This window comes from Scyliorhinus torazame, chromosome 10, assembly GCF_047496885.1.
Source record: "Scyliorhinus torazame isolate Kashiwa2021f chromosome 10, sScyTor2.1, whole genome shotgun sequence".
Lineage (NCBI taxonomy): Eukaryota > Metazoa > Chordata > Chondrichthyes > Carcharhiniformes > Scyliorhinidae > Scyliorhinus > Scyliorhinus torazame.
In genome coordinates, this window is record NC_092716.1 from 113,245,873 (window position 1) to 113,260,220 (window position 14,348).

The following is a 14,348-nucleotide window of genomic DNA, read 5'->3' on the forward strand; positions in this document are numbered from 1 at the left end:
TCTTGTAGTGGCACTCAGCACATGGTGGATGTCTGAGTGGCTTGCTGTGAGCTCTGTGCCCTGAGCTGTCTCCTGCTGGAATGCACAGGAAGTGTTGTGTTCCCTGTTTGTACTGTGTATGCTCTTGCCTGTGATTGGCTGTGGTGTTGTGCGTATGTTGATTGGTCCGTTGATCTGTCCATCAGTATGTATGTGCTATGATGTTTACCTGAATATCATGACAGGTATCTATTTAAAAACTAATTTATTTACAATATTTACAGTATGCTGATCGTGAGTTGGCAGGAAGGTACATTGCCACTCAGGGCTGCCTATCTGCTCCTTACAGTACTCAGTATGCGACTCCCTGAAGTCAGTGCCACAGCATTCTGTGTCCCATGGATGAACCTATCCATTTTGTTCACCACATGGCCTGCAGCAGTTCAAAAAGGTGGCTCACCATCACCTTCTCAAAGACCATTTTGGGATGAGCAGTAAATGCTGGGGTTGCCACATCTCATAGATTTACTGGGATAATTGCATGGCTAACGACCTTCAGTTAGGAGATGTGACTGAAACTGGAGCTTTTCTAATTCGAACAAATTAAGTAAAGGAGAGACCGAATAGATATGTTTATTACTATGAGATGTTTTCATTCAGCAACACCTCACTTTTATCTATGTGAAAGTTTATTTGTCATCGAACCGGCCAATCTGCAAATTTTCCAATGTATACTTCTTCCAAAGGGCTTTCAGTGCTCTGCAGTATAAATCAGCTTTTCAAAGAGAATGGGATGGACAGATATTGGAAACGAAAATGTGACTGCTTCACGACTGGCTCCCGGTTCCTGCATGGACTCCTCCCGGCCGCCAGAGGGCGGCAGAGGCACGTCACGCATGCGCCACCCCAACAACGGGACTGGCGGGACTACAGTTCCCGGCACGCCCTGCTGGATTCCCCCGGCGCCCCCCGCGGCAGCTCCAGTCACGTGGAAGAGTCACCCCCCCCCCCCCCCGCGCGATCATGTGACAGATCCCAGTCAGAGTCAGAGCTGCGAGAGTCGGGCTGGTGTGCATGTACCCGGAACGACCCCGCAACCTCCTCAGGTAATTGGGGTAACGGTGTTGGGGGATGGGTCCCTCCCTGGAGTTGGGCCCCCCCGCGGTGGGGATGTGTCTCCCTCTGGGATGATGCTTCATACTCCACAATCCAGCCACTCTGCCCTAAAATAGTCCAAGATTCTGCTTTCAGGAAGAGATTTCCAGACTCAGAATAGGAGGAAGAAAAATCTCAACTCCGTCTTAAATGAGTGTTGACCCTCGGTCTAGATTCTCCCACAAGAGGAAGCATCCTCTCCACACCCACCCTGTCAACACCCCTCAGCATCTTCTATGCTTCAGTCAAGTCGCTTTCCTGCCCAACATTTCCTCATAAGGCAACCCACCCTCTCATCTTTGTAAAATGATTCATTTTCCTGCGAGGTAGATTTTGATATCAGTTGTAAAGTTAGTGATTGTAATTTGGGAATCTGAGTGGCCTGGGGAATGAAACTGTTTAAAGTTGCAGTGATCATGTGCTAGTGACCAGTTCACATTGCGCAAACTGTCGAGATAGGAATCACGTGTTTGCTCAAATGCTTCGGGTGGCACGTAAGAGGTACAAGAAAACTTGTACTCCGTAGCAACTTTCAGTGTGTTAAAGTCTTCATAATCAATTAAATAGTTTTAAAGTCACTTGAATTTAAGGAATCTGCAGCTATGTGCATCAGCAAAATTGTACAAATGGTTACCTGCTTTCGTTGAGGGATAAGTATTGACCAGTTCACTGGAGGGCTAACTATCCTGTTTTCTTCCAAAGAGGAGTGCAAAATCTTTTACTAGGCCTCCAATTTATGTCTTGTTCAGACACCTGCACTCCCCCCTCTGATAGTGTTGCACCCCGCCCCTGACAGCTACCCACACCCCTCTGACAGGACTGCACCCCCCCCCCCCCCCCCCAATCACTGCACTGGAGTGGAAGCCTGGATTATGTGCTCACGTCTCAGGAATGGGACTTGAACTGATGCTGTTCAGACTCGGAGGTGACAGTGTCGCCCACTGAGCCAAGGTGATACTGTTCATAGAATCTAAGTGCAGAAGGAGACCATTCAGCCCATCGAGTCTGCACCGGCCCTTGGAAAAAGCACCCTACCTAAGCCCAAATCTCTACCCTATCCCCGTAACCTAGTAACCCCCACTTAACCTTTTTGGACACTGAAGAGCAATTCAACATGGCCAATCCACCTAACCCACACATCGTTGAACTGTGGGAGGAAACTGGAGCACCCAGAGGAAACCCACACAGACACTGGGAGAATGTGCAGACTCCACACAGACAGTGACCCAAGCCAGGACCCCGGAGCTGCTAAGCAACTGTGCTAACCACTATGCCACCATGCTGAAGCAAAATATTGCTTCACCTGGGGCAATGCAGGTTAAGCAAGCACAGGGGCGAGTGGGGAATATCTTGCTGCAAGCCAAAACACTAGCAGAGATGTATAGACAATCATAGCGATGGCACAAATATGAAGTGCAAGTTCACCACAGGATTAAGTGTCGCGATGGAGATAGTTGACCGCTTCAGATTCCTAGGTGAATCTACCCTGGTCCACCCAAGTCGACACTACGACAAAGAAAACACAACAGCGCCTATATGTCCTCAGGAAACTAAGGGAATTCTGCATGTCCACATCGACTCATCTATGTTTTACAGATGCACCATAGAAACATCTTATTTGGCTGCAGCAAAGCCTGGTATGGCAACTGCTCTGCCCAAGACGGCAAGAAACTACAGAGTCGCAAACACAGTCCAGTCCATCACATGAACCCGCCTCTCAGCCATTGACTCTGTCTACACCTCCTGCTTGCCCCCACCCACCCAGGTTATTCACTCTTCCAACTTATCCCATCGGGCAGGAGATACAAAAGTCTGAGAACACGCACTAACTGTTGCCAGACTCCTGAATGACTCTTATGGACTGATCTAGTCTCTTCACATATCTTCTCTATTGAATAGTACTACACTCGATATGCTTCATCCAATGCCTGTGTCAATATATTTACATTTTGTATTTATGTATGTCCTATTTTTTAAAATTCATGTATGGAATGATCTGTCTGGACTGTACACAGAACAATACTTTTCACTGTACCTCAGTACACGACAATAAATCAAACCCAAATGTGGCACCAAGGTTATGAACAGACTGGCTTAATCTCATACCATCTCCAGGGAGAGGGATACAGCCAGTAGCTGGGAGCAGGCTTTGGTGCATGGTCCGAAAACAATGGCTTCAGTCTTCCCAATATTTAATTGGAGGAAATTCCTGCTCACCCAGTATTGGTTTTAACTAAGCAGCTTGATCATTTAGCAAGAATGAAGTAGAGAGAAGTGGTGGTGAAGGAGAGCTGGGCGTCATCTACATACATGTGAAAACTAACACTGATCTCAGAAGATGTCACTAAGGGGAAGTATGTAGGTGAGAATCAGAAGGGGGCTGAAGGTACATCCTCGGGGACAGGGATAGCAGTGCAGGAGCAGGAAGAGGAGCTACTGCAAATTATTCTCTGGCTAGGATTAGTACAAGACAAATGGAACCACATGAGAGCAGCCTAACCAACCAGACAATAGTAAAGACATGTCGGAGGAGGATGCTGGTCAACTGTGTCAAAGTCTGCCGGCAAGTTTCATTTGAAAGTTTGATAAGAGCATTTTTGGACTTTAGCTGGGGCAGAAGCTTGATTGCAGGGTTCAGACATGAGTTCCAAGAAAGGTGGGAACAGATTCGTCAGGCGACAACACACTCATGGGCTTGGGAGAGAAAAGGGAGGTTGGTGATGGGACATTAGCTTGTAAAGATGGATGGATCATGGTTTGTTTGTGGGTGGGGAAGAAAGAGCAATGATAACAGCAGGTTTAAAGATGACAACAACTTGAGAGAACAGTTTACAAACTTAGCCAGGAAATTTGGGTGATCCAACAGTTCAGTGGGAACAGGACAGAGCACAGGAGATGACTTGCATGGTTCAAACATGGACAAAAGAGCTGACCGGGGCAGCACAGTCGCACAGTGGGTAGCACCGCCGCTTCACAGCTCCAGGGTCCCAGGCCCGACTCCCGGCCTGGGCCGCCGTGTAGAGTCTGCACGTTCTCCCAGTGTCTGCGTGGGTTTCCTCCCACAAGTGAAATGAAAAATGAAAATCGCTTATTGTCACAAGTAGGCTTCAAATGAAGTCACTGTGAAAAGCCCCTAGTCGCCACATTCCGGCGCCTGTTCGGGGAGGCTGGTACGGGAAAGTCCCGAAAGACGTGCTGTTTGGCAATTTGGACATTCTGAATTTTCCCTCTGTGTGCCGGAATGGGTGCCGGAATGTGGCGACTAGGGGCTCTTTACAGTAACTTCATTGCAGTGTTAATGTAAGCTGTTGAAAGAGTTGTTTTAGTGGTTTCTAAATAGGGTGGGCGATTAACCTGGCATCATGTTCTTTGTTTTCTGTCTCCTATTTTATTTTAGATGCTGAGGCTGAATAAGTGAAGAGGAAGTCTGTGCTTTTCACTTCTCCATGGATGCTTCGAAGGTTTGGAGCCTGTCATAGTTTAAGCTGTTGGCAGCTTTGCCTTGCAGGGTGGCTGACTAAGAGCTCAGGTTGTGGCTTCTCCTGTTTGGTCGAAGCTGCGGACAGTGTGTGTGGATGGCCTTCTGCGAAGTCACAGTGAACAATGACCGGCGGGATTGGAGCTGGACTGAGGAGACCGGGGAAAAGGCCAGTCTCCTGCAGAACCCATTGACCACCGAGCGGCCGAGGGGCAACAGGAAGCAGGAAGGCAGCACGTCGGCCTCTGGGGCTGTATTCATCGTGGTAAACGCCGCACTCGGCGCAGGGCTGCTCAACTTTCCCTATGCCTTCTTCGTGGCTGGTGGAGTGGTGTCCGGAATCATCCTGCTGCTGGTGAGCTGGATAACGTCTGGCCGCTCGATCTCCGCGGAGTTTGGTCTTGGCGCCCTCATTTTGTGTCTTTCCCAGTCGGGTCTGTGCTGTGGACAAGAGTCTGAGAGTGAATGAGTGACTCCGCAGAGAATGCCAGAAATGGCAGGGTGTGAGATGTCAGTCTGCCCTGGTGCCTTCTTTGCCCATGTGCTGCTAAACAGGAGCACGGGACAATGGTCAGAATGTAAATCTGAAGACGCTTGAATGGATCCTTGAAGGAGAACACCTGGTTTCTGCTTCACTCTCAGCACATTCCCCAATCCCAATTCTTACCGCGGAATTCTGGCCTTTGCACAACAATGAGAGAACCACAAGTGTTTCATATGGGGTGAATGCTGACATCTTATATTATCCCTATCACCCCCAGTGACTGGTCTGTCATTGTTAGGACCTTGTTCCAGCTTCAGACCGGAATCCTTGTTTCTGCAAGTCCAACATTCGAATCTCTCTCCAGACAGTCCCAGTTGGAGGAGACTGGAATTCCTGATCGGAATTCTGAGTTGACCTCCAGTGGGATGCTTGCGGCCGGCGAGTCTGGGTGCCTTTCTGTGGCAGGTGTGCAAGCCAGAGACTGTTGTCAAAGAGCCAGATCTGTTCCTGCTGGCTCCTCACTTTTGGTAAACACGGTTAGTGCAAATCTTCCAGTATGAACAGCAGGTCAGCCAGCGTCCACAAGAGAGAATGGCATGTGGAACATGTCCTCGTTGCTGAAGGCAAGAGACACATCAACAGCCCCCACTAGAGTTTACTGCTCGGCAGGTAGAGGTGTTTATATGGCACCTTTAAACCAGCAGAATGTCCCTAAGTCTTTCACAAGAATTTTGTTGTGGCTTGAAATTATTAGCACTGTACCATAAGAACGTAATATGTAGGAACAGGAGTAGACCGTTCTGCTGCCATGGGCAGCACGGCAGCACAGTGGTTAGCACTGTGGCTTCACAGCTCCAGGGTCCCGAGTCTGATTCCCCGCTGGGTCACTGTCTGTGCGGAGTCTGCACGTTCTCCCCGTGTGTGCGTGAGTTTCCTCCGGGTGCTCCGGTTTCCTCCCACAGTCCAAAAGATGTGCAGGTTAGGTGGATTGGCCATGATAAATTACCTTTAGTGACCAAAAAAAAAGTTAGGAGGGGTTATTGGGTTACGGGGATGGGGTGGAAGTGAGGGTTTAAGTGGGTCGGTGCCGACTCAATGGGCCGAATGGCCTCCTTCTGCACTGTATGTTCTATGTGCACCATTCGGCCCATAGAACTTGGCATATGAACAGACCTGATCTTGGGTTTCAACTCCATTTTCCTTCTCGCTCCCCATATCCCATGATCCCCCGAGAAGCCAAAAATCTGTTTAGCGCCGCCTGAAATATATTCAATGATGGAGCACCCACAACCCTCAGGGGTAAAGAACCCCAAAGACTCACAACCCTTTGAGGGAAGAAATTTCTCCTCATCTCAGTCCTCAATGACTGGCCCCTTCCCCTGTGACTGTACCCCCACCCTCACGTGTTTTATATCCCCCGACCAGAGGAAACAACCTGTCTACCTTGTCAATCTCCTTCAGAATCCTGAATGTTTCCAGTAAACCATCTCTAATTCTTCTAACCTCCAGAGAATATTGATGCAATTTACTCAGCCTCTCATCAGAGGACAACCCTAGGGCTGCATGTGGCGCAGTGGTTAGCACTGTGACTGCGCGCTGAGGACCCGGGTTTGAAACCCGGCCCTGGGTCCGTGTGGATTTTGCACATTCGCCCGTGTCTGTGTGGGTTTCACCCCCACAACCCAAAGATGTGCAGGTTAGGTGGATTGGCCACACTAAATTTCCCCTTAATAGGAAAAGAAAATAATTGGGTACTCTAACTTTAAAAAAATAATTTAAAAAAAATCAGAGGGCAACCCTCTCATCCCAGGGTCCAATCTAGTGAACTTTTATCCTTGCTTAAATATGAGACCAAACTGTTCCTTCACTGTCGCTGGGTCAAAATCCTGTAACTCCCTCCCTAACAGCGCTGTGGGTGTACCTACACCTCAGGGACTGTAGCAGGTTCAAGATGGCAGCTCACCACCACCTGCTCGAGGGCAATTGGGGATGGGCAACAAATACTGGCCGAGCCAGCAACGCCCGCAACCCGTAAATGAATAAAATCAGTGATATTGAGCAACAAGACAGGTAGGAGCCATCGGTCTGCTCAAAAAAGTTTAATGAATGTCTCAGAGCGTGAGAGATTTTTGAGGGGGGGGGGGGGCGGGGAGAATTCCAGCAATGAGTGGCAGGCTGACGATGGTGGAAGGAAGGAAGTTGGGGATAGAAATGAGTTGGGAGAATGCAGAGTTCTCAAAGTGACGTAGCACTGGAGCATGTGACGAGCTTACTGAGATGGTGAGAAGTGAAACCGTTGAGGAGTTGGTGCTGCGTCTTTCTTTTCAGTTCCCTTCCCCTGCCCCCTGGAGTTTTGCCAACTGACTTAATTCTGTGTCATCTGCTTACTAACCATCCAGTACTTTGTGACTCTTATATTGTACCCAACCCCATATTTTCCAAAGCTGTCGCTGGAGTTTTACTCCGGGTGATTTCACCTTTGGGTGAAGTAAGCCCTGTGTTTGATTTCTTGCAGTGTTTAGTGTTGTTCATCATTGCTGGGCTGGTGATTCTGGCATACTGCTCGCAGGTCAGCAACAAGGCCACTTACCAGGAGGTGGTGCGGGCAGCCTGCGGGCAAGTGGTTGGCACAATCTGCGACGTCCTCATCGCTGTTTACACCTTTGGTACCTGCATCGCATTCTTAATCATCATCGGAGATCAGCTGGACATGAGTGAGTGAGCGCGGAGCGGCGCGTTAGTCCCTCAGCTTGGGGGGGGGGGGGGGGTTGTAATTGTGGGCAGCGGGCAGACGGCAGTTTGAGAGATGGGGCGGGGTCTGGGCCATTGGGTGAAAGTCTGATCCAGCCGTGGGGGGTAGTATGTGATACGAGTTCACAGCCTCAGCCCAGTCCCCCAACAGGCCCACAGTAGACAGTCATCAAATTGTGCAGTAAAGTAGGACACTTGGTCCACCTGTCTGCTGGATTTTGAAAAAAGCTATCCAATTACACCCACTGTCCTGCTCCTTCCCCCAAGTGCTGACATTTACTTTTCAAAATATTCATCCGCTCTCCTTTCACCCTGGTCCTTTTGCTAGTGACTTTAGCTCCGTGTCCGCCCAGTTACTGACTCTCCTCTCATGGTGAACAATTACTCCTTATTCACTCTATCACAACTGGGGGAACCAGACCATGCAGTTCGGCTGGGCCACTCCTCGTCTCTCACTAACTGGTGTCCCAACAGTTTTCCGGGTTTTCAACTCGGCTGATGCCCTTCATCTTTACCGCGTCCCTGGGGTTCAATTTACTGTCAGCAAAAAAGAAAACCCACTCACACCCTGGGAATGTTGGGGGTGGGGAGGGTGCAGTTCTGATCTGGATTCTTGAGCAATGGCTGTCACCGTTGTTGGACAGCCAGGAAGAGCAGGAGTTCGGTCCACGTGTGTGTGTGTGTGTGTGTGTGTGTGTGTGTGTGTGTGTGTGTGTGTGTGGTGGGGGGGTTATCAGAACCTTTTTTGGCACCAACGGCTCCATTGCTGATCATGTTCTTGCGGCGTCCAGCTACTGGCCCAGCTCACTTGATGTCACGGTGCGTACCCCTCAACCCAGCCTGCTGCCACTGCTCTGTACCTGCTCCACGTAGACATGGGGCGAATGTGCAAACTTCACACGGACAGTGACCCAGGGCCGGGATTCGAACCTGGATCCTCGGCACCGCCAGCCCCCCCTCCTTGACAATCCCACAGACTCCCGTTCTGGAACTTGCCCTCCCCGATGTAATATCCGTGTGCCTGCCAGGAGGTGCCAGTCACTTTGCAGGTTAGGCTGGCCTCTCCCATCGGCCCAGTTGGCCTCTAGAGCAGCCCACTGGAATGTTCATAGCAGACATCAGGATTGCACAATTCTCCTTCGACTGAGTTTATTGATTAGTTAAGTCAATCTGCCGATTGCCGTAGAAGCCTATCTGGTTCACTGATGTCTTTTAGGGAAGGAAATCTGCTGCCCGTACCCGGTCTAGCCTACATGTGCCTCCAGACCCACTGCACTGTGGTTGCCCTATGAAATGGCCCAGCCAAGAGGCTCGGTTCAAGGGCTGTTAGAGATGGGTAACAAATTTTGGCCTTGCCGGTGATACCCACATCCACAGAACCATAGAAAATGTATGGCACAGAAAGAGGCCAAGAGGTCATTCAGCCAACTTTCTAATCCCAATTCCCAGCAAGACTTAAAAAAAAAGAGTCATCAATAAAGAGAGGCTAGGGGTATGAATTGTAACCCAAGCATCGAATAGTCAAGATGCATCTCTTGCCACGGACAAATATAGATGTTTGAGGAAATGTTATTCACTGATAAATGGTAAATGCGATCCTCCAGTTGCATGCTAATGTAATCTGTTCATGTGTTCAACTGTACCGAACAGGCTGGATTGCTGACGGCGCTCTTCTGACTTAATGCATTCATAATTACTGTAATTTCATAGAATCTCTACAGTGCAGAAGGAGACCATTCGGCCCATCAAGTCTGCACCGACCCTCTGAAAGAGTACTCAACCCAAACTCACTCCCCCGCCCTTTCCCAAAAATCCCTTAATCCTACACATCCTTTTTTTGGACAGAAAGGGGCAGTTTAGTATTGCCAATCCACCTAACGTGCACATCTTTGGACTGTGGGAGGAAACCGGAGCACCCGGAGGAAACCCACACAGACACGGGGAGAAAGTGTAAACTCCACACAGTCACCCGAGCTGGAATCAAACCCGGGTCCCTGGAGCTGTGAGGCAGCAATGCTAACCACTGTGCCACCCTTTCACGCATATTGTTTGTGCTGAAGTGGAGTATCATGCAATGTAGAAAATTAAAGCAGGATTGGAATGGTTTCTTGAAGGCCTGAAGTGTGCTGCCTGGTTTTACATGAATCAATCGGCAATGTGACTGATCCATTGTGAAATTCAGAACAAAAGCAAAATACTGCAGATGCTTTCTCTTTCTTTTTCTCTCTCTCTCTCTGTTGCTGACTATTTCCAGTGTTTTCTGTAAAACCAAACATGATTATCAATTTGTGCCCACCGTTGAGCTGTTATCGATCCACCAGCCCTGCACTGTATAATTAAGCCGCATTGTGCAATATGTCAGGTTGCCAAAGGCTGATAAAGGCATTACAATAATCACGTTGTTTGTCAGTTGGTGTTGGCAGTTTGAATGCAAGGTTTTTAGAGGCAAAATAAAAATGAGCCTGGACATTGGTGAGTAACTTGCTTTGTACGACAGGAGAGACTCTCTCTGCGCCCCTGCTTCACTTGCTGTCCTCTAAATCTAAATTGCTGTCGAGAACCCTGTCAATTGGAAGGGAAATATTCTATATAGAGAAGGCCCTGACTGCTTTTCTTTGTTTTGCAGTAATTGGGGCATTCATGCACACACCCGAGGGAGATACTTCAGTCAAAGGCCACTGGTATAGTGACCGCAAGTTCACCATCTCAGTCACCTCTATTCTGGTCATCCTGCCCCTCTCCATCCCCAAAGAGATTGGATTCCAGAAATATGCCAGGTAAGTGTTTCCACCAGCTTGATCTATTGGGTGAAACCGTGCTGTCGGACTCCATTGTTGAATCCTCAGCTCACGCCAGGGCATGTGGGTTTGAGGGATAGTTGCAAAAAGATAGGAAATTTGTACAATTCACATTGTCTCGTTTTTCAATAATAATGTGGGATTTTTGTCCCTGCTAACCGAACCTAATCCCCACGTTGTGTGAGGAAAAAATTCTCACAACCCCAGACTTGCCTTTCAGAAGCCTCTTTGCCAGACAGCCCAATCAGAGAGACTCTCATCACCAACTCCTATTTGGGCGTTTATTCTGAGGGGTACTCGCCATTTCTCACTCTACCCACTTTTTACTCATCCTCTCTGACCCTAGATTCCAAAGTCATCCCCTGGCTGCTCTCCACAATTTTTGCCTCCTACCTCCTTTTAGCTCCCATTTTCCCACCATCAGTTACCTTGCCAAATTGTCTGCTTTAATTCCCCTTTGTACCCTTGTCTTTAACAAGTCCAAGGGGATCATTGATTTCTTCATCTCGAGCGGTTGAGGCCTTTGGTGTGGCTGCCTCTTTGACGTTGGCCATTCCCTGCTCCTCGTTGCTACCCCCATCCCGTACTCCATCTTGTGATTTTTACCTCCTTCATCTCCCGCCAGCCTTTTCAAAGCTCATTTCGTCAAGACTCACTTTGATCTCCATTCCTCTCTGCCCATCCTCCTTCCCATGAACTGCCTTTCCTGCCCATGCGGTTAGGCGCTGTTCCCCTTTAAAATCTAGTATCGCCCAACATCAATCCTCTCAACTACCGTCAAATCTCTACCCTCACTTGCCCAATGTCTTCCAGGTGTCTGCTGTGTCTGGCAAGGCTCTTGTCCACCTGTTACTTCAGGAGCAGATCTTGCCAGCTCCTTGTACGGGTCTAACACTAACTCCAGTTAGTTTCTGCAAAGTGAACTTAGATTTTCTTCTTCCACATGTTTTTCTGTCTTTTTTCCCCCCCGATAATCTGGGAAATTGCTCCAAACCACGGTTTGCCACAACCAACTGACGACTTTGAAATGATGATCGTTGCCATCCATACACATCCCAGTCTGGTCCCTCTTCCCAGAACTGCCACAACTGCTGCTCCTGTGGACCTTGGGAAAAGCCTATGCCTGCTTTGCGACTGCATGCGTGTTTAGCAAAGATTGAAATTGCGAGATTTGAAGCGTGAGATCATGAACAAGGTTCAAAAATCGCAATTGTTGCGATGAATTTGTCCTTTAAACTAAATTTAGAGTGTCCAATTCTTTTTTTTTTTCATATTAAGGGGCAATTTAGCGAGGCCAATCCACCTACCCTGCACATCTTTGGGTTGTGGGGGCGAAACCCACGCACACAGGGGAAGAATGTGCAAACTCCACACGGACAGTGTCCCATGGCCGGGATTGAGTCCGGGTCCTCAGTGCTGTAGGCATCAGTGCTAACCACTGTGCACCATGCGATGAATTTGTGAGAATTGTCAAGTCTGAGGTATCTGAAATAAGAAGGGGACCACTCTTGTGAACTCATCCTTTCCAGTAGCAGCCCAACAAGTTTCTAAAGGGATGTTGAATATCATATAATAATCTTTATTGTCACAAGTAGACTAACATCAACACTGCAATGAGGTTACTGTGAAAAGCCCCTAGTCACCATATTACGGTGCTAGTTCGGGTCCACTGAGGGAGAATTCAGAATGTTCAATTCACCTAACAGCATGTCTTTCGCCACTTGTGGGAGGAAACCGGAGCAGCCGGAGGAAACCGACGCAGACACGGGGAGAACGTGCAGACACCGCACAGACAATGGCCCAAGCGTGAATCGAACCTGGGACCCTGGAGCTGTGAAGCAACAGTGCTAACCACTATGCGACCGAGATGCCTAAATACTTCAAAGCAAAGATTTCTATTGGAGCTTTATATTTAAGGCAGATCTACAGGAGGATGCTCAAAGTTAATTTTGAATCTGTTTTGATTATCTTCTCTCTCTGTCTCTAGTACCCTGAGTGTGCTGGGGACTTGGTACGTGACCATCATAGTTATCATTAGGTACATCTGGCCAGATCAAGGTATCATTGTCGGAGAAATCCCAACCCGGTAAGTGCTGGCTGTTCAGTGCCCATCTTGTCACCGATGCTAATTTAATGAGGAAGACTCTTCCACTCTTGCGTGCTCATGGATTTATTTTGGCTCGGGGCACGATTTCAATGGTGCCGAGGTCACCAGCACTCATGGGGCTGCTGCTCAAAGGAATGATTGCTGCGGCCCTTTGCCCACACCATCTGGGTGAACCCCCGCACCCCCCCCTGGGTGACACCCTGCGCCCCCCCCGGGTGATCCCCTGCGCCCCCCTGGGTGACCCCCTGCGCCCCCCCGGGTGACCCACCGCACCCCCCGGGGTGACCCACGCGCCTCCCCGAGGTGACCCCCCGCACCCTCCCTGGGTGACCCCCCCCCGCGCCCCCCCGGGTGACCCCCCGCACCCACGCGGGTGACTCCCCGCGCCACCGCTGGGTGACTCCCCGCGCCCCCGCTGGGTGACTCCTCGCGCCCCCGCTGGGGGACTCCCCGCGCCCCCGCTGGGGGACTCCCCGCGCCCCCGCTGGGTGACTCCCCGCGTCCCCGCTGGGTGACTCCCCGCGCCCCCACTGGGTGACTCCCCGCGCCCCCGCTGGGTGACTCCCCGCGCCCCTGCTGGGTGACTCCCCGCGCCCCCTCTGGGTGACTCCCCGCGCCCCCGCTGGGTGACTCCCCGCGCCCCCGCTGGGTGACTCCCCGCGCCCCCGCTGGGTGACTCCCCGCGCCCCCGCTGGGTGACTCCCTCCCGGGTGACTCCCCGCGCCTCCCCCCTGGGTGACTCCCCGCGCCTCCCCCCTGGGTGACTCCCCGCGCCCCCCCCCCCCGGGTGACTCCCCGCGCCCCCCCCCCCCGGGTGACTCCCCGCGCGCCCCCCCCCGGGTGACTCCCCGCGCGCCCCCCCCGGGTGACTCCCCGCGCCCCCCCCCCCCGGGTGACTCCCCGCGCCCCCCCCCCCTCCCGGGTGACTCCCCGCACGCCCCCCCGGGTGACTCCCCGCACGCCCCCCCGGGTGACTCCCCGCGCCCCCCCCCCGGGTGACTCCCCGCGCCGCCCCCCCCGGGTGACTCCCCGCGCCACCCCCGGGTGACTCCCCGCGCCCCCCCCGGGTGACTCCCCGCGCCCCCCCCCGGGTGACTCCCCGCGCCCCCCCCCCGGGTGACTCCCCGCGCTCCCCCCGGGTGACTCCCCGCGCCCCCCCCCGGGTGACTCCCCGCGCACCCCCCGGGTGACTCCCCGCGCCCCCCCCGGGTGACTCCCCGCGCCCCCCCCCCCCCGGGTGACTCCCCACGCACCCCCCGGGTGACTCCCCGCGCCCCCCCCGGGTGACTCCCCGCGCCCCCCCCCGGTGACTCCCCGCGCGCCCCCCCCCCCGGGTGACTCCCCGCGCCCCCTCGGGTGACACCCCGCGCCCCCCCCCCTGGACGGCTCTTCTCTCCCCCCCCCCCCCCCCGGACGGCACTTCTCCCCCCCCCCCCGGATGGCTCTTCTCCCCCCCCCCCCCCCCTTTCCCGGACGGCTCTTCCCCCCCCCCCCCTTCCCGGACGGCTCTTCTCCCCCCCCCCCCCCACCGGACGGCTCCTCCCGCCCCCCCGGGTGGCAACCCTTCCCCCGCTGAGTGACCCCTTTCTGGGTGCG

General features: G+C 52.1%; 1 protein-coding gene across 2 annotated transcripts in view; it reads left to right on the forward strand.

Moving 5' to 3' along the window:
- The first annotated feature begins 988 nt into the window (after positions 1-988).
- slc38a7 (solute carrier family 38 member 7) overlaps positions 989-14,348 on the forward strand; it is a 42,866-nt gene continuing 29,506 nt past the window's right edge. The window contains exons 1-5 of one of the 2 annotated variants that reach the window (XM_072518629.1): positions 989-1,085; positions 4,532-4,967; positions 7,612-7,810; positions 10,474-10,624; positions 12,633-12,731. In XM_072518629.1, the coding sequence (XP_072374730.1) occupies positions 4,710-4,967; positions 7,612-7,810; positions 10,474-10,624; positions 12,633-12,731 (707 nt within the window). In that variant the 5' untranslated portion in view covers positions 989-1,085; positions 4,532-4,709. The remainder of the gene's footprint in view (positions 1,086-4,531; positions 4,968-7,611; positions 7,811-10,473; positions 10,625-12,632; positions 12,732-14,348) is intronic. The other variant, XM_072518630.1, reaches the window with a different exon arrangement.